The sequence below is a fragment of the Pseudopodoces humilis genome, chromosome 6 (assembly GCF_049639895.1).
Source record: "Pseudopodoces humilis isolate 2021_Gansu_Grassland_sample_001 chromosome 6, ASM4963989v1, whole genome shotgun sequence".
Taxonomy (NCBI): domain Eukaryota; kingdom Metazoa; phylum Chordata; class Aves; order Passeriformes; family Paridae; genus Pseudopodoces; species Pseudopodoces humilis.
In genome coordinates, this window is record NC_142205.1 from 45741611 (window position 1) to 45764121 (window position 22511).

Consider the following 22511-nt stretch of genomic DNA (forward strand, 5'->3'; position numbering starts at 1 on the left):
TGCACTAAGGTTAATAAATAATATGACATACTCTCTGACAGTTTACATCTTCACTTATCTCACTGCTGACTTTTGTCCAGAAGTTCACATGGAAGTGGTACATATTTTTCTGAAACTTCTGGCTCTGTTTTAACTCATGATGGTCCTTTGCTGATGACACCAATGCTTGCCTTTGTTTTTTCCACAAGACGCTTTAAAATAAACATGCCAGGACCAGTTCTCCAGTTCAGCAAACTGAACTGTGAGAACTGGTAACTAAACAGTAACAGAGACCAACTCATCCATCATGACATTTAGAAACATCTTGAACTACATTGGTACAGTTTTTAAAACATCCTGACATAATATCAGCGGTTGGCAGCCAAATGCTTTCATGCTGTTTTCCACCAAAGCACAGAGTTCTGTACGAGCAACATAACCACAACACTGAATTCACAAAATGAAAAATATAAATGATAATAATCACCTAGTTTTGGAAGGGAGTAGCTCAAATTAAAGTACTCTTCAAAGAAGTCGAATACAATTTTTGTTACTTTTGCTGCATATTCTGCTGTGTGTATTTGCTGTGGCTGGGCGTAAACTCTCAGCTGTAAAATACAGAGAGACAATTAGAAAAGTTTTTAGTTAAAAAGAATCAGGTGTCAAACACTGAAAAGGCATTTAGCATACATATCAATAACACTGCAGGTTTTTTCTGAGACTGGCCTGAACACTGAATTCTGTTCCCTATCACATTTATTTAACAAAGTTTTTCAAGTGTTGTACATAAGAGAGACCAAGTCAATATATGCACACTTTCCACTGTTCGTCTGAAGTGTAAAACTGGCAAGACCCATGTCCAGAGGCTCACAGTGGCCAAGCTTGGAGCAGGACCTGATTGTATACCGGCCCCTACTTCCCCATGGCCTGGTTTTCTCAAGAAGGAAAGTGGGAGAGCACGATCAAATGGGATCCACTTGTTCTGAGCAGTTCACTGATCTTGACTGATCCCACAGATCAATCTTGAGGAGCACATCTGTACTGAAAAGTGTCAGAAGCCCATGGCATCTTATCTTACTCAGCTTCTTTGCACCTTTCCTATGTGCTATCATTATCATTTCCTCTTGTCCTTGTATATTTGAAGATCTCAAACCCACTGAAGACAGTGCATTTACAAGATCTGTGACGCTTCCCAGACATGCTGGCCTGTGCAGGTAGAGTGGCTGTTTGACCAACTGTGTTGGCCCACACAGCCACTCAGTCTCAGCTTTGGTGCCTTCTGGGCTGCTGCTCCCCAGGAAATCATAGGCAAAAATCAGTTCTTTCTTTTATGACCAGGCAAGTCTGGGCAAACTTGCATGTTTGGTAGCCCTGTGTGTGATGAGTGACCATTTCTGTGCTCCTCCTGTATATATAAAATGCAAAAAATGATGTGATGAATGTTGGCCTTTCTATCCCTGAAGCCTTGTCCCTGGGTCTGCTTTGGCTATTGTTGTCAAGCACTAGGAAAGCTCTGGAGGACTAGAATTTTTATGGCACCCTTGCCCATGATGAGGAGGCCTGCAACTTGAAAAAACCTTTTGAGAAGTTATCTTCACATTGTGAAGACAAAGTTTGAGCTCAGAATTCATGGAACCTTTTAGGGATCTTTCCCTCTGTCTCCCAAAACCTGCTGGAGCTATATGTTGACTGTTCTCTTCCCCACCTCTGAAAATCTCCAGTGTGGATTAGAGATTTCAATATGGATTAGGAAAACTGATCTCATTTTGCCAGCTCCATGACTCTTATGAATGGGACACATTCATCTGACTTCACTGGTGTGGCTTGTTTACTCCTTCAGTGCTGTCTTACAGCCAGGAGTTTAGGGCTCAAGCTGAGAAAAGGAGCTGGTCTATTCCAGGAACTGTTTTGGAAACTGACAACACATTGATTTCAATACCATAAATTACACTTCCTCCAATGAGAGGGGAGGATGGGAAAGTGGTCAGAAATAAAGCTGAAACAAAAACAAAACCAAAAAAACCCCCAAAATAAAAAAACAACCAAAAAAAAAGCTTATGAAATTCAATCGGGAATCTATTCCAGCCAGGGGATTTCCCCCAGGGTCAGTTTGCAATTACAATCTGCAATTTCCATTTCTGTAAGCTCTTTACCCAATTTAGCAGTCTTCAGTCCCCTAGCTGATCCATATTAATGGTTTCCAAAACCTTCAGCCTGCACTAAAACTGACTTTGGGTTTCATTTGTATAATCTCCTCTGTGATTTTCCAAACCAGATATTCAGTACCTGACAGGTAATCAGCTCAGGAGCATTGTTTCCAGCTGTAGGCACATTTCCCACCACTGATTTCATGAATGTCTTCATTAGGGCTTTCAGAGTTAATGGCAGAATTTTAAAATAATTTACTATATCATGTGAGCTATATGCTCTTGCTGTTGTTTATGAAAGTAATTTTTGGATCAAGTGGATACTTTCTGTTGAATGAGAGATTTATTGTTAGAAATTTACACAACAAACTATGGAATGTTCTTTTTAGTAGTTGGTGAATCTAAATGCCTCATTGTTCAGCTGGTCTTCAAAATTCTTGGACAGGAAGCCTTGGAAAGGCTTGGAAAGGTTAGGAGAATAATTTTCTATATATATAATTAACTTTCTATATATATTAATAACTTTCTATATATATGATTAAAGCCCCTAAAGATAGCCTGGTTTCCCTGGGGAAAAGATAATTTTTAGTGATGGGTCTTATGTATGTGTTTTATATTGGTAAAACTATGTCCATGTTAAGAGAAAGGAAAGTTATGATTTTAACCTCACTTAAACCCCAGGTTTTCTAGTGCAGGCAAGTCCTCAGACATTGTTTAGTGAACAGCATTAATAAAATATGTAGTAACATAGGCTTGAATTAGAAGATGTTTCTTCAGGCAACCTCTGTACTGACATGAATACTCCAGCTTCTACACACACACGCTTTAATTACCATGTTTCAGTGAACACTCCCTTTTATTTAGAAAAACTACAACCAGTCAGGAACATTGTGGGCTGTACTGTTTTGCTTGGGGAAAAAACCAGTGACCTCAGGGCCATACTCAGGAGCGTGGCATGGACAAGTAGTGAATGTTTAACTTCTGCATGTAGAAAACAGTGTTGCACACTCCTTCAGTACACTTTTCCCCCCACTGCATTATATTCTGCACAAAAATCTAGACAAATTCTGATTTTTAAAGGAACTGAACTCTAGAGGATATCTATTGAGACCAAGTTGCCAAAGTCCTGTCCCTGATAATGAGTGGATCAGCTATGCTGAAGAGCATTGAACAAAATTGTGTGACTGGGAGGCATAAAAATGTACTCCTGTGAATTATTTAGCCAAACAGCAGAGTACAAAGAATATTATATCTGTATCTCAAACCAGGCTCCATTTGCTTATCTTAGTGTAATTTAGCTTTAGTTATTTGTCTAGTAGAAATATAAGCATATAGCATGACACTAGGGAGGGCACAGAGAGAGGCATCTGCACAGTGCTGTGACTGGAAGCCTTTGGTAAGAGCTGAATCAGAACTTTGGAGATTTCTGTGTGACAGATTTTAACATCAGTGAACAGATTTCAGTAGGGAAGGATTTGATTAGCTTTTTCAGTTAAAGAAACTAAGGAAGAGCTAGCTTTCTAAGGGAACAGTAGCCTGGCTGGGGTTTTATTCTAGATTCCCTGTCCATTTGTGACATTGTCTCCAGAAAACAAGGAAAGCACTGCCAGTTCATGTGAATGACAAGACTCTGTGCTACATAAGGGGAAAGGAAGGGAAAGAAGCAAGGGCATATAGCCCTAGTGATCACTCTGTGTATCAGATAAGAAAAAGATCTAAACCAATAAACAATTAACATCAGGCTGAGTATCCCAAACTAAGTTTAGGCTAAATGAGGATTTCTGTTGAGGGGCAAGTTGTATTTTGGATTTCAGTTTTTTGATTTAATATAATGTCTCGTGATCTCTTCATGTCAGCTACACCTTCAGGAGATTTGAATCTTAGCAAGAAATGGATTGGCCTGCATACTGCACCTAAATGAAGGACCTATATTAATTTAATAGATTAATGTTCAAACCTATTCACTTCATTAGGGGATCTACCAAATACCCACCTGTTTAGGCAGACACTATCACTTCTATACTTATTTTTACAGAGCTTACACTGGGCAGTTGCCTGTTGCCACTCTTGTGAAATAAAGCAAGCCAGTACATAATGGCACATAGCACTGTAATCCTGTCTCAGCATATAGGCTGTAATAACATCAAGTACAATTCATTCTTTTTAACCCACAGAAAACTGTAAAGTATTCATGGCCTGTCACTCTCCTGTACTCCCTAACTTGTACATTCCTTCAGTCACTGGGCTTTGAGTCCGGGATGAATTCGGAAAAAGAGTGCTCTTTCCTCACCTGTGTGCTCATATGGGAGGTACTAACTGGGCCCTCACAAAGATGGGAGAGAGGGAAGAACTGCAAAACACTATGTACTCAAAGTCAGAGGGACCACTGTGAACACCTAATCTGATAAAATAGGCTGCATAAAATAAGCTACAGGAAAAGGAAAAATATGTCACTGATTGTATAAAAATATATTTTTAAGAAAAGACGCAAATCAAGGCATATCTGCCATCTGAACCACATTCAGGCTGCAGAAGGACTTACTGGTTTTCCACTTGCTGATATTCTTTCTACCCAGGCAAACTGATGCACTGCAAAGCATACCAAGTAAGTGCTCATGGGAACTGACTTCTCAAAAGTTGTTCGATTCCAGCCATCACCAAGCTGTACAGTTTTCTGCAGAAATGCAAAAATAATGAAATTGATTTTTGAAATTTCAAACACATGCATAGGAGTACAATATTTGTATAAAGGCTGCAACTGCATAGGAGCAACAAATCACCTCTCCAGGTCCACTTCTTCTGGCATTTCTGTTCATGCTGAAGGCATGAGAACAGACAAGGTATTTTTCTTCTACAATACATGAAATGGTACTTTGCTTTTTTGGCACTAAATAGGTTTACCTTGCTCTAATTTTCATCAGGGATTTGAAATTGCTAACATGAACAGAAATTTTGCCAACAGGAGTTTTCTGGTGTATGCTGTGTTTTGTTTTGGCAATAGTTGTGTAAAATAACATCACTTTGGACATAGAAGAGAAGAGACTGAATTCTCCCTTCTCTTAAATACATTCATCACATTTTAAGTCATGATGGAGGGATGCTGCCTGGTATAGAGGCCAGTCTAATAAATCTATCCTGAACTAATTCAAATACAAATGAGCACTGCTAATTGGTGGCTTGCCTAAATATACATAAAATTTAGTGTTGATCATAGTTTTTATTTTGCAAATAAATTTAAAAACATTCCTGATTTTCCCAGATGGTTTTTCTTTCAAGTTTGCTAACGGCACTAAATAGGAAGGGGTAGACACTGATCTCTTCTTTCCCATGACCAGTGACAGGACTCGAGGAAAGGGCATGAAGTTGAGTCAGGGGAGGTTTAGGTTTGATTTATAATCAAATAATCAAAAGGTTTTTCACCCAGAGGGTGAAAACTGGAACAGGCTCCCCAGGAAAGTGGTCACAACACCAAACCTGACAAAGTTCCAGAAGTGTTTGGACCATGCTCTCTGGGACATGGTGTGACTCTTGGGTTGTCCTGCACAGGGCCAGGAGTTGGACTTGATGATCTTGATGGGTCCCTTACAACTCAGCTTATTCTGTGATTCTATTCTGAACATATATTTCTTCTATTCCTTTTTTTCTATAGTCTGGAAACTTTTGTGCTTCTGACTGGACTAACTTAAATAGAACGAAAACCAAAAGCATATATAAGACATTAGCCTTCTAGAGATACAGTGGTTCATGAGAGTTTTTGTTATGAACAAAATATAAATAAAGCACAGACAGTTAATGTTACAGGTAATATGATTCCATGAGCAAAAACACCTATTCACAGATATATCCATTACCCCTTTTTGAAAAGGTATTCACAATTTTCCACTCACTAATTTTCCATTATGTTACCCATTTTGATTCTGTTTTTATATCTTTTGTTATTTCAACAAAGTCAGGACTTGAGTGGGAAAAAAAATTGAAGAAACTCAACTCCAGTAAAAAATGCAAATGAAATGTACAAGATTCTGATTTTGCTGATTGGATTTTGCCATGCTGATTATAAAACTCCACACCACCCAACTACTACAGGACATGTAACATACAGCATGCCTTGCATTTACAAACTCTTATATTTCCATACGTGGAAAAGATCTTTCCCAATGTTCTCTCACTACTAAGACCAGAGCTACTGACCTTGACCAGATGAAAAAGTTCCCTGCTATAATCCCTTAGTCAAACCTCAGTATGAATTTAGCATAACCTACATTTTCTTATCTGTACTTATTTTTTAGCAAATCAATTAAGAAGCAGTAGTTAGCCCTTTGCAAGCTTATTATTGTAGATCCATAATAGAGGCAATGTCCACATGGTCAAGCTGTAAAATAAATCTCGAAACACAATAAATCTTGATAATATATGGTGTTATCCCCTTACTTCCTTGCTTGTACTCTCACTTATCTGAGGTCTGTAAGGAAAGGTACTGCAATCTCCTTTCATGTGTTGTTCATCAAAGTGCCTGGTGGCCTTCAAGGTATCATAGAAAGATTTTTAATAACAATGGGTCAGAGCTTTAGATGTACAAAGGGTATGGATGCATCTGTATCAGCCTGGTAATAGATATCTCAGCTGCATTGCTAGGAGAATAAGTTTAGGGGACTCTAAATTAAAGCAGACCTTTGTTTTCTGGGTGGGGGAGTGTTTGGAAAAATGCAAATGCCAACAGCCTGGAGGCTGGAGAGGCTGGAAGCTCTTTTTTTTTTTTTTTTTTTAAACTTGGCACTTTATCTCCCTCTTCAGAACTTATACAATGGACTACACATTCAGCTGAACTATTCAGTAGAAACTCTCATATCTGAAAGCCATTCAGTCTTCTTCCAAAAGGCCCAGAAGTAGATAATTGATGCCATTGAATTTCATGCAAAATTTGGAATTTGACAGTAGGTCTAGAAATGGGTTATTCAGGAAATTATAGACATGGTGGGATGACAAACGTCCACACCCACGAGCTGATAGATGGGGCTTCAGATCCTCCATTATTAAAAGGAATAATCCTAGTCTTTCTGGCTAGCAGGATTATTTGCCATTAAATTGTGATCAGCAGATCCTTGTTCTGGACCATTATGCAGCTTTAGTGATTATTTCAGACTTTCTATGTGGGAATCAGCAGTCCTTCAGAGTACTCATTCTTTGAGCCTACCCAGTTTGACTGAAGAGTCTGCCAATATCTGTTTATAGTTAGCAGAGGATGCTCACCTAGAACATCTGAACAGAAGGTCAGCTGGCTAACAACAGAAGAGATGTTCCATTTTTGCTTTGGATTTGACTCTGTGCTGCCATGTTGTGTGCTGGTCCTCTCCAAGTCCCAACCAGCCAACCAGTTCTGTTCATGGAATGTTTATTAACCCTGAATTTTACAGTGCCTGAGTAGAAGAGTCTGTGAACGTGCAAGAACCTGGCAACCCACATTACCTTTCAGTGGCTCTACAGAACCCTTCCACTTAGGCAGCAGTTGGGAAATACCTACCTGTACTGGCATGTTTGAAAGCGCTTGGTACACATCTTGATGGATGATGGATATGTTGTATGTTGCCTTTTTGTTTGGCTCGTCAAAGCAAGGAAATGATTTCCGTGCATCTGTTGGCTCATGATCAGTAGCTGCAATGCTCCTGAAACAAACAACACATTGGCAAGACTTCACTATATGGCTTTGAAATCTTGTCTGCAATTTCTAAGCATTTTTTAAATTATTTCACAAACTAAATTCAGCTACAAATATTTGTGCATATTTATCCATTCATAAAAGCAGGCTCCATCAGAAATGCATGAACTGACATTGCATAGTCTATCTGTCAACAAAATTCTCTAGGTTTCAGAGCAAAGCTAATGCAAATTGCTTATCATAAAATATTTTTAGGAGACAGGCAATAAGAGAGGCATGACCTCTCATGCATAGTGAAAACTTTGCTCACCCTCCTGCTGAGCTTTCCCATTGATTTATGCACCTAAAATAAAGAGCTGATTATATCACCTAAAAGGAATAAGTCACTCTATGAGTTGTTTACCCACTGCAGCTTATTTTGAGATTAGGGTCTTGAACATCTCCTGAAGCGACACCTTGAAATTGTGTAAATGCCAATAAATCTCATCCTGCTTGTGTGTTTCTTTTTCTGCATTTACCACATTGTTTTCTCCTTGTGCTCTTATGCTCCCCTGACTCCATTTGTGAAACTGCTGGAGAAAGCATGGAAAGTTCAGGTGAATATCCTAGTACATAACTGATGCTATGCAAGCTGTGTTGGGAGGGTCATAAAGTCATCTCAGTTATGCACAACCAGCTGAAGGAGCTAGACAATAGGTGCCATGTAAAAACACAAGGTGAAGGTTCTGAGTGTTCATGTTGTGCTTGCTTCTCTCAGTGACATTGGGCTCCCCCATTAATGACCCACACAGTGGCAGAGCATATTCTCCAGTGATTGATGGTGAAAGGGATCACAGATGCTCCTTCAATTAATCTGGAATGTCGAGCATTTTCTGACAGCACTTCTACAGCTGCTCCAACTATATTAAGGTAGTTTTTCTTTCCTAAAAGTAATTAAAAGTGTACCTCATAAATTACAGATCTGCAGCAGTCTGACAAGCTCACTTGACAAACAATTTTTCAGTGTTTCTGTTGCCCTTGGTATTTCCCTGTGATGGTTAAATACTAAACTGGTCATTAGGAACTTGTAGCAGCAAGGGTCATTTACAAGCCTGACACAGGTAGTATGTCTGGGTTCTCTCGGTTCATGTTCCTTGGAATAGTAACTCAAAGGTTCATGGGCAGAAAGCATAATGAACTTTCACCTTAACATAATTTCAGACTCAGTAGAGTTTTTTTTGCTTGGTGCATTCTTTGCTGTCACTCTCTACTTTTCATAGGATTTGAGAGCTATTTCACAATTAAGTTAACTCCAAGCCTCCAGGGCAATACTTCACTGCTATTGGTTAAAAACTTGGCTATATATTTTGACACATTTATATCTTGTTCCTACAGACTGATAACATTGTGATATATCTGTTGATTTATAAGGTGATAATCCATCTATCCTCATAAGTTTGCTGAGGCAGACAGACATTAGGAGTAAAAAACCTCAGCACTACCCTTCTTATAAGCTAGATGATGAGAACTCCAGACTATGGCATGCATGGAAGTGGCAATAGAAACATGAAATGTTGTAATTCACTTTCACATGGCATAATGTAATTTTTAGATAAGATTTTCTTCACTGCTTGTTGGCTTCTGCTCTTGAAGTTGATGTCCAGACCTTTAAATATGAACTAGAGTTGACAGTTGTAAACATCATAGCAATAAGAAGTGAAGATCTGGCTGAGACTGCATCCAGCTGTTCTCAAAATAAAAGAGTGATGCACTTAGAACCATGATGAATTTTCTTTTTTTTCCTCTCCCCTGAAGTACAAGGCATTAGTGTCAAACCCCTCCTCCCTGAGCTAATTAAAGCATTTTTCTCAGTCTTAAAATTACAACTCATTGGTTCTTCTGAGAAAACTTTCTCCTTGAAGAAGAAAATCAGCAGTGTTACTTTTGCACACAGAAGAAAAATTTTCACTTCTCTATTCAACAAAATCCTAAATACATCCCTGTTAGCCATGTGCCAGCCTCCTGTTCTCTTATGAACAACAGAGGGGATTCCTCAAAAAGGGAGAACATACCTTGTCACTAATAGTGGTGCAAAAATGAAAGCCAGCTGCTATGACATGTTTGTGTTATTTTTAATAATAAGGAAAAAATACAAGGGGGCTTTAGCACATTCCCTGAGAGAAACTAATGACTTGAATAACCCAGTACACCAGCCAAGGACTCTTCTTTTGCTCCTTTCGATAAGATCAGAAAATACAAATGTAAGGTAGTTACGCTCACTGCTTTATGCAAAGTAGGGAAGGACTGTTATTCCATTTTCATCAATGGGGAAATGAAATGCACAGACAGAGGAATAGTTTTACCAAAGGACTTAAGTGCTTATGGCTAGATTTAGGAACCCACAGAAGCATCTACTCAGGTCTGTGTCCAAAATCTGCATTTTCAAAGTTTCTGCTTTCCTGTTCCCTACCTGCATATGCACATCAATTTAAATAGTCATGATTCCAAGGTATCTCACAATCTGCTTCAGGGCATGTCCAAAAGCACTTTTTTCCTGATGGGGATTGTGTGATCTGTCTGAACAGGATCCCCAAATGAGGTGTTCTCCCTAAGCCTCTCAAGGATCCCAGACTTAGAGGCATGTTCAGCACATCTCTACCTGTTATCCACGAAGTGTGGTGGGAGATTTGAATCTAAGCAACAGCAGAGCCTGGACATGTGCCCAGTTTGTAAACAAAAGGCCTTATAGCTATGCTTTGGCAAACCTTTGCCTTCACAGATAAACATCTGGGGAGCAGCTCAGCCCTAGGAGCTGACTTTCAGTGTCATTAAATCTCTCAAAAGCTCCCACTGCTTCTAACACTGCACAGAAGGGATAATAGAGTAAGTTAATTACATCTTGGATCTCCTTTTTACCTCAGCCCTCTTCTCTTTAACATCCACTATTAACAGACTTGTTTGATCATTGCTGTTACCTGATCTGATTTGCATTTACTTGCAACATGACAAGAACAGAACTATTTGGGTTGAAATTTTCCAAGGATGGTGTCTACCTCAGGCAAAGGCAAAATAAAAATGTGAATTCCAGTCAGCATTATTTTAAGGAGAATGCTGGAGGAAAATGTGTTTTTAATCAGTAATAAAACCCTTCCTTCACTGTCCTTCCTCACCCCATCCTACCCTCTACCCTCTGCTGCATAGTAACAACTTGGCTGATGGTTGCTTTACTTTAAAAGCTATACTTACTACTATCATGTACATCACCTCTGCCACCCCCACAAACAATCTGCCCAATCTGCCCATTTTCAATCACATGAAAATTTTTTCAAAATTTTCACTCATTAAAGCCTTTCTCAAGCCTAACAAACTCACACCTTCAAGTTCCTTTCTGTGCTGAGAGTTTTCAGACTGCTGGCTAAGATCATCCTTGCAATTGTAGTTTCCAGCATCCTATTCAAGATGTAGGAAGAGTCCAAGTGAGCTCACATTTTATACTTTCTTTAGTTTTAAAGTCCTCCTTTCTTCCTGGTATTAGATACTCGGCCCTTGTCTACCTATACTGTCTTGATTTGAGGGACAGGCACTCACCTCTCCTGCTCCACAACTCAGAAGACCTGTGTCCTGCTGTTCTGGGGTTATGACAGGCCTGGGGCTATAAATGCAATATCTAGATATCCTTCACCAATGTAAAGGAAGTAACACACTTCAACTTAGAAGGATGCTAGGAGGTTGCACTTTAAAACAGCTGTGGAGATGTCAGATGCTCAAAGTATGAAACCAAAACTACTCTAAGTATAAAACTAAAACACCTTTTAAGTCAGAGAAGTGCTGAAGTCCTAGATGGAGGAAAACAAAAGGAAAAGCTCATGACACCATTGTCCCAGAAGGGCAAAGAAATGCCATGAAAACACATCCGTGTTTGTCTCCATGCTTCTTCTACAGGGCCTTGTAAAAGTCTAGCCAAGTCTGTCTCCCAGCTGTAAAGGCTGGAATGAGTCTCTTCAGAAATGTAAATATCAGAAAATGGGTGAGTGTCCTCTCTATACATTAACTGCGAAGAGAAGCCTTTGGGCAGTGGGCAATGGCTTCTTCAAGCTTCTACCTTGAAGCAGTGCAAACCTGGAAAGTGCAATGGGTTAGCTGAACTGGTAGAGGCTCTTGTAATCTTTCAATACTATTGATATATTAATAAGGGAGAGATGGAGCACCAAAAACAGAAAAAACCAAAAAAATAACCAAAAGTAAAATATAATCCCTAATTGTTTAGACTTTCCTACATATAATTTAAACCAGCTGCAAGAGAGACAGGGAAGTTCTGGTTTGAATATTCCTTAGGCTTACAAAACCAAGGAGGTATGCTATCAGGAAAACTATCAGAACATTTTACACCAAAACTGTTACCTTGGGGATAACAGGAGAGGGTGTTATGTTATGTTAGATAGTTGTATGCTATTTATTGTACTATAGAGATGAAAACAGGCCTTGATCTCTCCAGCTCTTTGAGGGAGTCATTCAGTTCAAAGGTAAGCTCAGACCAGTAGAGTTTGACAAGACTTTTCAGAATAATAACAAACCTCTCATCTCTCTAGCCCACATTCACTAGTCAGAAGCCAAAGGGTTTTGAATACAGCATCTTCCTTAGGGGAATAAGAAAACTAAAAAACAGCCCAGAAATGCCAGCAAGTTGGTGAGAGACAAGACTGAAAAGCTGAAACAGGAATAGAGCAAACCTGAGCAAGTAAAAATAGAGAATAAATTTTAATAAATAAAACTGCTTTACTTGATCTGTCCGTTCTCAGTATAGGTGGTCCTATAAAACCCAACCAGCGAACCATTCAGCCAGCCTTGAAACTTCAGGGTGAGCACATAGGGATCACTTTCATCAGTGACAGGGAGCTCTGCTGCTGCCTTCACCACAATGTATTCTTGTGGCTTGTACTCAAAGCAGTCATTCAGAGCAATCTGCTGTCCCGAAGATTTCCGGAGTGTGGGTATTTCTGTAACCTTGGTCTCTCGCAGGTGAAGCCACAGGGAGCTGGTTGGTTTTTCCAAAGCAATGGATATACTGACTGTCCCACTGTAAGTGTCTTTCTCCATTTCAGGCTTGATTTCCAGATCATAATGGACAGGCTTGACATAAGTGGGAAGCCTAAAATGTCTCCAGTCTCCAGTCTCATCATTCTTGGAAGGACAGGGATCCAAATCCACTGGGGGAGGAGGCTGTTCTGTTGTTGTTGTTGTTGTTGTTGTTGTTGTTGTTGTTGTTGTTGTTGTTGTTGTTGTTGTTGGTTGCTCTGTTGTCTTTGGAGGTTTGGGTCTGCTCAATCCCACACCAAGCCCCACAGCAAGTCCTACAACAACCACAACTCCACAGATGATAGCCACATGCTTTGTCTTCATGCAGTACCTCTTGGACTTCTCATCCTCAAAATCCATGCCCTCCATCTCTGCTCCTAGGTCTGTTCTCAGAGCAAAACATTAACCACAAAAAAGCTTATTAGCCACTTCAGCACTTGCATTCAGTAAACTCAGCAGTCTTGGTTTGTATTTTAATTGTGTAGCTATAGCTGTTCTCTGCTTGTCTCCCGCACCTCGCTTTCCACGAGACGCTCAATTAATTAAAGGCAACATGCATTTGGAGGAAACATGATCAAAAGAAGTGCAGCTGGACTGGGAGACGGAGGGAACTGACACAGAAGAACATTGTTTCTGCCGTGCTCCCCTTATAAGCAGTGCAACCCCACCCCCAGCCCCTCCTGTTCTGGCCTGAGTTAAATATAAAACAGTGCTATGTTAATCAGCAGTCAGGAGATGATCAGATGCCAAAGCTCTGTCAGCAGCTTTCAGAAGGAGTTTGCAGATAGAGGTGTAACTGCTCCAAACCCTCAACCTTCGCCACTACATCTTCCTTTTTTCCCCTGCTGTGCCTTGTTTAGGTTTTTGAGGTTTAGGGGTTTTTTTCTTTCCTCTTACTAACAAAGATTTCCTTGTATTTCCACCCTATAGTTTGTGAAATGACATCTCAAAACTTGCAAAAATCACATATATCTTTCAGCTGTTTCCCCTCTTTTCTGGGCTCATTTACCTTTGTCGAGTAACTCAAGGCAGTCACAGACAGATGAATGTAGAGCGGAACAATAAATTTTGATCACTGCTTCAAACTTTAAAAGTTGTCTAATTCCTCTGCTCCTCACAGGGACAATTTTACAGGAGATTGACCAAAACCATGCATGCAAGCTGGTAGCCTGGGATAGCATTGCTTTGTTGGTCAGCACAATTACAGTGCTGCCTGTGAACCCTTGCTGTGAGGGACACTTCTAAGTATGATTTGTGCACTAAAGAACTAATTTACCATTTATTGCTTGTCATCACAATGTGGCATTTCATTGAAGCAAATTAATTGGATACAGCCTGATTCTGCTTGAGGGAACTTTTTGTAAGTAAGGCCTTGCTAAGCCTGCAAGCAAGATGCTGCTAATGTGGTATGAAACTGAGCACAGTGGTAGCCTTGACCTCATTTGAAACTGGACCAAAGGAAAATAATATAGAATAGAAATGTCAGTCCCCTGCATCTCTTAATCCTATTTCCCCACTTATGTAGTCCACTTGAGTAGATTTTTTAATCAGGCACATCAGTTTGGCATCATGCCTCCTGATTTAGTTTATTAGGAGGCATTATGATGTTACAGTTCTCTGACTACTTAACCTTCTCTTCTCTTCTCTTCTCTTCTCTTCTCTTCTCTTCTCTTCTCTTCTCTTCTCTTCTCTTCTCTTCTCTTCTCTTCTCTTCTCTTCTCTTCTCTTCTCTTCTCTTCTCTTCTCTTCTCTTCTCTTCTCTTCTCTTCTTCCTTCCCTTCCCTTCCCTTCCCTTCCCTTCCCTTCCTTCCCTTCCCTTCCCTTCCCTTCCCTTCCCTTCCCTTCCCTTCCCTTCCCTTCCCTTCCCTTCCCTTCCCTTCCCTTCCTTCCCTTCCCTTCCCTTCCCTTCCCTTCCCTTCCCTTCCCTTCCCTTCCCTTCCCTTCCCTTCCCTTCCCTTCCCTTCCCTTCCCTTCCCTTCCCTTCCCTTCCCTTCCCTTCCCTTCCCTTCCCTTCCCTTCCCTTCCCTTCCCTTCCCTTCCCTTCCCTTCCCTTCCCTTCCCTTCCCTTCCCCTCCCCTCCCCTTCCTTCCCTTCCCTTCCCTTCCCTTCCCTTCCCTTCCCTTCCCTTCCCTTCCCTTCCCTTCCCTTCCCTTCCCTTCCCTTCCCTTCCCTTCCCTTCCCTTCCCTTCCCTTCCCTTCCCTTCCCTTCCCTTCCCTTCCCTTCCCTTTTTTCAGATGGATGAAGTTTCACCTGAATGGATATGGATTGATTTAGGTTTTAGAATCAGTTAGCACATGCTTCAAGTGAGATGCACTAAACTGGGGAATTTCACCCAGTCTGTTTAGAAATTGATCTGTTTGTAAGCCACCCAATTTGCATCAGCATACTGTTATTTTTATATCATCTTGTTTTAACGGCAAAGGTTTCCTACAGGAACAGAGAAATAGAACGGTCTTTTTTTTTTTTCCTTAGGTCATCCCATTTACTCCTACTCATCTATTTTCAAAAGTGAGAGACTGATGCAAAAAAAAAAAAAAAAAAAAGCAGAAAGCTAAAAATCTGTTTCACATTATGCCTGTTTTTATTGTTTCCCATTTCTTTTCTGTGATCAAAACTAGATATGACATGGGAAACCAGTGCCCTTTAATAGATTGAGTAAGAATTCAACTTCTAGCAGCAGGGCCAGCACTGAAGATCATAGTCTTAACATTTAAAACCATTTTAACTTTTCTTTTGTTCTGATTGGGCAGAACAAGGAAAAATAGTTACAACAGATTTTAAAGAAGACATCTTTAGCCAGAGCAGGCCATAAGTGATGAGATAGTAAATGTGTCTTGATTTCAGACATGGCTTTTACATCACTCCTGATTTTATTTTCCTAAGCCTTTTCTGGTACATTTTTAACCTGAAGATAAAAAATGCTGTTAGAACTTACAGACTGCAGAGCAAGTTATTTACTGTAGTTTTGAAGACACTTGATAATTTCTTCACTGGTAACAATTGCCTTTTTCAGGAAGAGCTAGAAAACAAATGTGGATGAGCTAGTCCTAAACAGCAAATATATATGTATTTCTTATCTTAACCCTTAAAGACAATACTAGTAATAAAGTCCATTGCAAGCTGTCAGTCAGTAGTGTAGTTATACACAAGTTCTAGTTATACACAAGATCTTCTCGTTGTAATAACTGAGATTCCAATCTAGTTGCAGCCAAAGCTAGATGTATTTCTGGTATGGGTAACTATGAGCAGGCTTACTCCTCCCACACCTGAAACGTGCTTTGTTATGACACTCCTGCAGTCAGCCAGCAGTGCTAACAAGCCTCCCTGCTGCCAGTGACCCAATATACATGTCCAAGGATAAACAGGGCCCAAACTGTAATTCCTCTACACAGGAGCAATGCAGGGGGGCAGAGCTCCCAAAAGCAATGCTAGCATTCCCCCTGTTTGGCTGTCTCCAGGCAGAAAGGGGCAGGGAACATGATCTACCTCCCCTGAGAGGAGAACACATGGCCTTCATGGGCAAAGTATAAATACTTTGGTTACCCTCTCCCCACCCATGTAAGACAGTGCATACCCATCTAGAAAATCAAAGAAAGCTTCCCCCACGCTGCTCCAGCACAAACTACAATCAAGACTGCAGGCAAGTGTTGGCCGAGTTTGGATTGCTTAGATTGCTTTAGTTTATCTTCTAGAAATGAGATTTAAACAGTCTTTGCAGTCACCTGGGTAATGCTAACACCTGTTAAAATTTGTTTGGTGTTGATTTTTTTATTCAATCAATTTCACTTCAAGCTAGGATTTAGTTCTCAGTTTGCACCAGAATTACCGCAACTAGCTTAACCCTGCCCCTTTGGATAACTAAAATGCAGGAGGGTATGGAATCACTCTGCTCTGCCATGACATTGCTGGTGTGAACATGTAGATGCTTGTAGGAACAATACCCAGATAACTTTTCAGACAACTATCAGGAATGTAATGAATGCTAATTTTTGTCCACAAATTGTTAGCCATTCACTTCCAACGCAATTTCCAATTTTAAGTATGGAAAGTGGAATAAAATTTCTGCAAGTGACAGCCAGGATAAACACTAGGAAAGACCTGCTCCAGGCCTGCAGGGAGATGTCAGATACTCCCAAGATATCCTTAATTGAAGCTGACAATGGGAAAAGAGCTGCTCTGGAAAGCATCAAAGTCATGAAAAGAAATGAAATATAGTAAAAAAAAAAAAAAAAAAGGAAAAAACTCCACTGCAACTCACAACACATGAAACTCCCCGGAGCCAAGTCATCCTTGGAATAACATGCAATCCTTACTGGGCCAATGCCAAGGAGCTCTTCGTCTCCCTGTGTCCAGGGACTTTAAGGCAACGTGAGGGCAGCAGACTAAGGACCTGTGTTTGCCTTCTGCTCTCTGAGATGCCCTTAGTGAAAGATTTTAGAATAATAAATGGATCCTTTCTGCCTCCATCAGGAGGAATTTGTCTCTCTTTATGCTAAAATGACCCTTGTTCAATTTTTCATTTCAAAATAAGAAGACATGAAGCAATTTTCTGTCATGACTGCTTTCTGGCACAGCTGCATTTGTAGATTTCTCCCCTGTGGACCCCTACCAAAAAAATCTTTAGGACATTAATTTCAGAAATATGAAACTGGTTAGAGTGTTGTTCCACCAGGTCAGAAACAAATATTTTCAGAAATTATTCCCTTGTGTCTGTAATGACTGATTTTGTTTCTATCTTTTGGCTTTGAATCCTATAGTAATCATTAATCCCCTGGAGTTCACAACTCCTAGTAATTACTGGCTTGCAGTGGTCCTTGTTCCACTCACAATCTTTTCTGACAGTTTTTAACTCCAAAACAAGTTCTTTTGGGTTTCTGTTGTTTCAAAGCGCAAATGTTTTGAACTGGCTTGAGAAATTCAAGATTTCTTTAGCCATAATTGTTTTCCCATTCAGATCTTTGAAGTCTGGACTCAGTTTGTGGGATACTGTTGGAGGCAGTGCCTTGGGAGGACTGCATTATTTCCTGCTGCAGACTGACAAGTTCTGTCTGCAATACACCAGCTGAAGTGCAGTGCAGCCCCACAACTTATTTTGGGTTCTGCTCTATTCCCCCAGGAGGTCAGTGCTAGATATGTTTATCACTAGGGTCCAGGCTGAGGGGAATTACCTCAAAGTCTGTTCTCAGTGAAGTACTGTGAGTTACTGTTAGCAGAAGCTTTGTTTCCTTCCTCTTTTTTTGTTTTTCAAATTCCTGGATGTAGATTCTGTGCCTTGAAATATGAATGGCATCTATTATATTATTTATGTAAATAAAGCAAGTCGAACTGCATTCATTTGGTTTGATCTATCATATCATGTTCATGATAAGATACCTTGTCATGTATCTTATCAAATGAACACTTACCATAAAATGGTAGAATGGCTTGGGCTAGAAGGGACCTTAAGGATTAGTCCCAACCCTCCTACCATGACCAGGGACATTTTCCACTAGATCAGGTTGTTCAAAGCACCATCCAGTCTGGCCTTGAACATTTCCAGGCATGGGGTGTGTCTCACCAACCTCACAGTGAAGAATTTCCAATATCTAATCTGAGCCTACGCTGACAGTTTAAAGCCATTACCCTTTATCCTATCCCTATATGCCCTTGTAAGAAGTTCCTCTGCAACTTAATTATGATGATATGGTTTGATGTGATATCTTGTAATATTCTATTATAACTGACTATTACCTATGCCTATTATATATGTTATATGTTATATGTTACATGTTATATATTATATATTATACATTATACATTATATATTAATTATATATTATAACTATTATCTATAACTATTATCTAACTTCATCTTCCACAGCATTTCTACCAAGACAAGATTCCTTTTTTTCTTCCATTCTAATAATTAGCCTTTAATATAAAACCATAATAGTCTGGATCCTGGTGAATACAGTTCAAACTTTCCAATTCTACCATGTTTTATTATTTTTACATTTTTGTACCCTTTTTCTTATCAACGTTGGCCATTAAAATAGTTACAGTTTATGGCTATGCACTCTCTACTTTCCAATGTCTTTAAAAACATGCCTGAGGAGAATTCTACTGTATCAACAAAATATGATTTAACTTATACAGACAATTTTTCCAAATCACTCAACATGTATCTTGTTTAACCAATTCCTAAACAAAAGTGAGAAACGAGCTATTAAGGTGTAACTTCCAGGATACATTAGCATACCAGCAGATCCAAATGAAAATACTGCATTTTAGAAATTCCATGTGAAATTCCTTGATGAACTTTTGGGGGTATTTTATCCTCTAGAATGAAAAACTTGCTTTCAACTCTCTTCACTTTGTTTTGTGAGTGAGGGTGATGTCTTACAAGACTTCCTCTCTCCCCTTGCAATTCAAGACACTACTTTTAATCCACCTGATATGAGCTGCAGTTCCATGAGGTGCCACCTCTGCCCTCAAGCATGGCTGTGTCATTCAGTATGCACCTGTATTGGTCTATATCTAGAAAGCAGAGCACAAGAAGGAAAGCATTTTGATGGAGGAGACGTGTAAAACTTCCTTCCTACCTTGACTAGCCCCAGCCTGAAACTGTTGACCTTCAGGGAGAGCTTATTTGTACTTGCTTTCTCCTTTGAAAGTCAGGGGAGGTTCAGAGGCCAAAGGAGTGAAAAGAAAACATCAGTCAGCCCAGTAGTGGTGTCTGCTTAGCATGGAACAGTCAGTATTAAATCCAAGTATGGTCCTGGCTTTGTTGAGCAGGTTATGGAGATTATTGCTGTGGAAAACAGTATTTTCAGTTGAACACGTCTTCAAGTAAATTGTGGGTTTCTCATCTTACTAGAAAAGGTACAGTGGAAATAAAAGAAATCATCAAACTAACAGGCAAGGCATAATGGAAGAATCCATCTTCCTTTTAATCACTAAATGAGATTAAGAGACTGAACCTTGCACTCTTACAACTACATACTCTAGGGGCAATTCCGTAACAGTCAATAGAAAACTACTTAAGAATCTGAAAAAGAGCAATAGTATATAATATCAATGTAAAATAATGTGTAGCTTAAGTTAAGATAGCTTGACTGTGCCATCATATAATAGCAAGGAAACTCATAGGACTTTCAAAGGTAGTACATTTGGCACAAATTAGAAGGAAACCTTTCATGTTATTCTCATACATATCTCATGCATGGTAGCATTCATAGTGAAGGGCCACAGATGCTGTTTTGAGGCATCTTATGCCAGCCACTGAGAAGCAGAACAGCAGACCAAGATTTCTGATTTCTTCTGCTGTATAAGTTCATGTGATCCTTTACTGCTGAAGCTGCACCAGAAGTTATTCCAAGTTGCAGATAAATAATTGCTCATGTGATTTCCAGCACTAGAAAAGTCTCTTAAATGAAACCAAGTTAGTGAAAGAGGATACAGCAGTTTAACATATTTGCTTGGTTGGAGATGTGATCTCAGGGCAATTGTCTGCCAACATGTATTTAGGTTACTTTCAAGTCTGTTACCTGTTTCATTTTCTTGGCCAGGGTGATAAAGCTGATGAAAAAGAAAACAATTGCAGTTGCATAAACTGTTCCATTTACTATTATGCAAAACATCCACTTTTCACCCCTTTGCAAACAGGATTGTTGTTGTATTAAGGCATTTCAAAATTAATCAAGAGATTGGATGATAAAAGAAAGTCAAGAATTGTAGATATGGCTCTCTTCCACCCTCCCAGCTGAATCTCTTTGAACGCAAAATGGAAGTAGGACAGGCTATGTCTTTGGGACTTCCACCACATTTGCTTTATCGCTTTTTCCCTACATACAATTTGTCTGCCTCTCTCAGACTCTGTTTTCATCAGCCCTTACCTCCCTATACCCACCAGCAACAGGTTCTGCAGTGGTTGGGTGACAGGAGATAGTGGACTGATTCCCAGCAATTTCCTAAATCACTCCTCACACACACTTCCACAAACAGGGGTGTATGTGAGGGGTGGCAAGGTGTATGCACTGGGAGTACCCGATAGCACGTTTGCCTGGAAGAGGTGTCACATTAGGAAGAAGGCTCTGAAATGAATTTATTTGATGTTATTTGGGAGTCACATCCTTCACTGCAGGCCGAGCAGACAATGCTACTGGGCTGACTAATGCTTCATGTTAATTTTTCCTGCCTCTGACTGGAGGACTGACCCCTGCTTTTAAAGGAAAAAGTAGTCCTTCAGACCAAGAATCAGCCAAATGCTCTCACACAGAAAGAATATAATTATTTTCTGTTTTAGCAAATCCAAGCTGATCTGGGAGTACATTTTTTTTGCCAACAATAAGTCCTCATATTTAAATTAATTTATATTATGGCCAGCAGCATTCAAAATCATAGGTGTTCCCACACAAAGATAAGAACATTGTTATTCTTCAGGTATATAACAGATTATTTTGAGCTTGTGTGCAGTAGAAAAGGTTGCCAAGGACACAAATAAACAGACCAGCAAAAATTAGCACTTGGTAAAGATTGCACTGAAGAAAAAGTCGCACAAGCAAAATCAAAGCAACAGGAATTTGAGATCTTATAGATGATATTTCATCTTCTTTCTAAAACCAAATAAGGAATTGCATCCTTTGGATCCAAAACCAAATGAAGCGAAGGAGGCTCACCATTGGGGAAATAACTTATTAGTGTCTTGGGCTATCTGGATTCTATTAGAAGTTTTAACCTCTTGTCCAAGATCTTCTCCACTGATAATCAGATGCCAATGAGATTGGCTCATATGCACCAATTCACTTTTAATTTTGTAGGATTGCTGCCTCTGCTGTCCATGGAGAAGTTCAAATGCTGGTGTTTTACAGGATAAACTACAGGATGTACAGGTATTTCCTGCAGAGCCTTCTTTCCTTTCTTACTTTAATTTACTCTTTTATTTTCCTTTTCCTCAAATGCCAAAGATAGACTTTAACAAGAACCTGCCATTACTATAGAGAATTTCCTTCCAAGATCTTCTGGCAATACAAACCACAAAAAATACCAAGGAACAGAAATGATACATCAAAATAATAGAAATTATGGACATATGTCCATAATTTATGTCCATTATATATATGAATAGAAACTCCAACTTTTCAGCCTCTGTTGTAATGTCTTTTACAAACACTTGACACAGTTTGTATATGCTGTTTTTAGGCTGTTTCTGGTTCTTTCTGAAGTCAATAATACCACTTCTATTCACTGCAGAGAGACCAAGAAGTAGAGCAGAGAATTGCATTTATTACTAGATCTAAGGGCAATGGTTAGACATAGAATGTTTGATGCTTCCTCCTCACAGAACTTTTTCCTATTTACATACACACATTCAAGAGCAGCCTAATGGTTTTAGATGGAGCAGAAGCTTGGTCCTTTCCCAGAGACTGTATCTGCTGGTTTTAGATACAAGAGAAAAGTAGGGCACTAAGAAATGAAAGGGGGAGTATGAAATGAAGTGTAAGGACACTTATATCAGCATAGACATGTGGGCAGGTAGGTATGTGCTGTTCATCGTGATTGTTTGTAATCCAACATATGTAATTTGGATTTTACATAATTTATATTACTTGACAGGCTTTCATTCTGTAGGCTTCTTCCTCATAATAACATGTCTTCAGATAAAGTTCTTTTAAATTAAATAATTCCATTAAAA

General features: G+C 39.6%; 1 protein-coding gene across 1 annotated transcript in view; it reads right to left on the bottom strand.

Moving 5' to 3' along the window:
- ENPEP (glutamyl aminopeptidase) overlaps positions 1-13443 on the bottom strand; it is a 34026-nt gene extending 20583 nt beyond the window's left edge. The window contains exons 1-4 of the mRNA XM_005517520.3: positions 12542-13443; positions 7648-7789; positions 4669-4800; positions 467-587 (exon numbers count right to left, since the gene is read on the bottom strand). Coding sequence (XP_005517577.2) covers positions 467-587; positions 4669-4800; positions 7648-7789; positions 12542-13206 — 1060 coding nt within the window. The 5' untranslated portion in view covers positions 13207-13443. The remainder of the gene's footprint in view (positions 1-466; positions 588-4668; positions 4801-7647; positions 7790-12541) is intronic.
- Positions 13444-22511: the final 9068 nt, after the last annotated feature.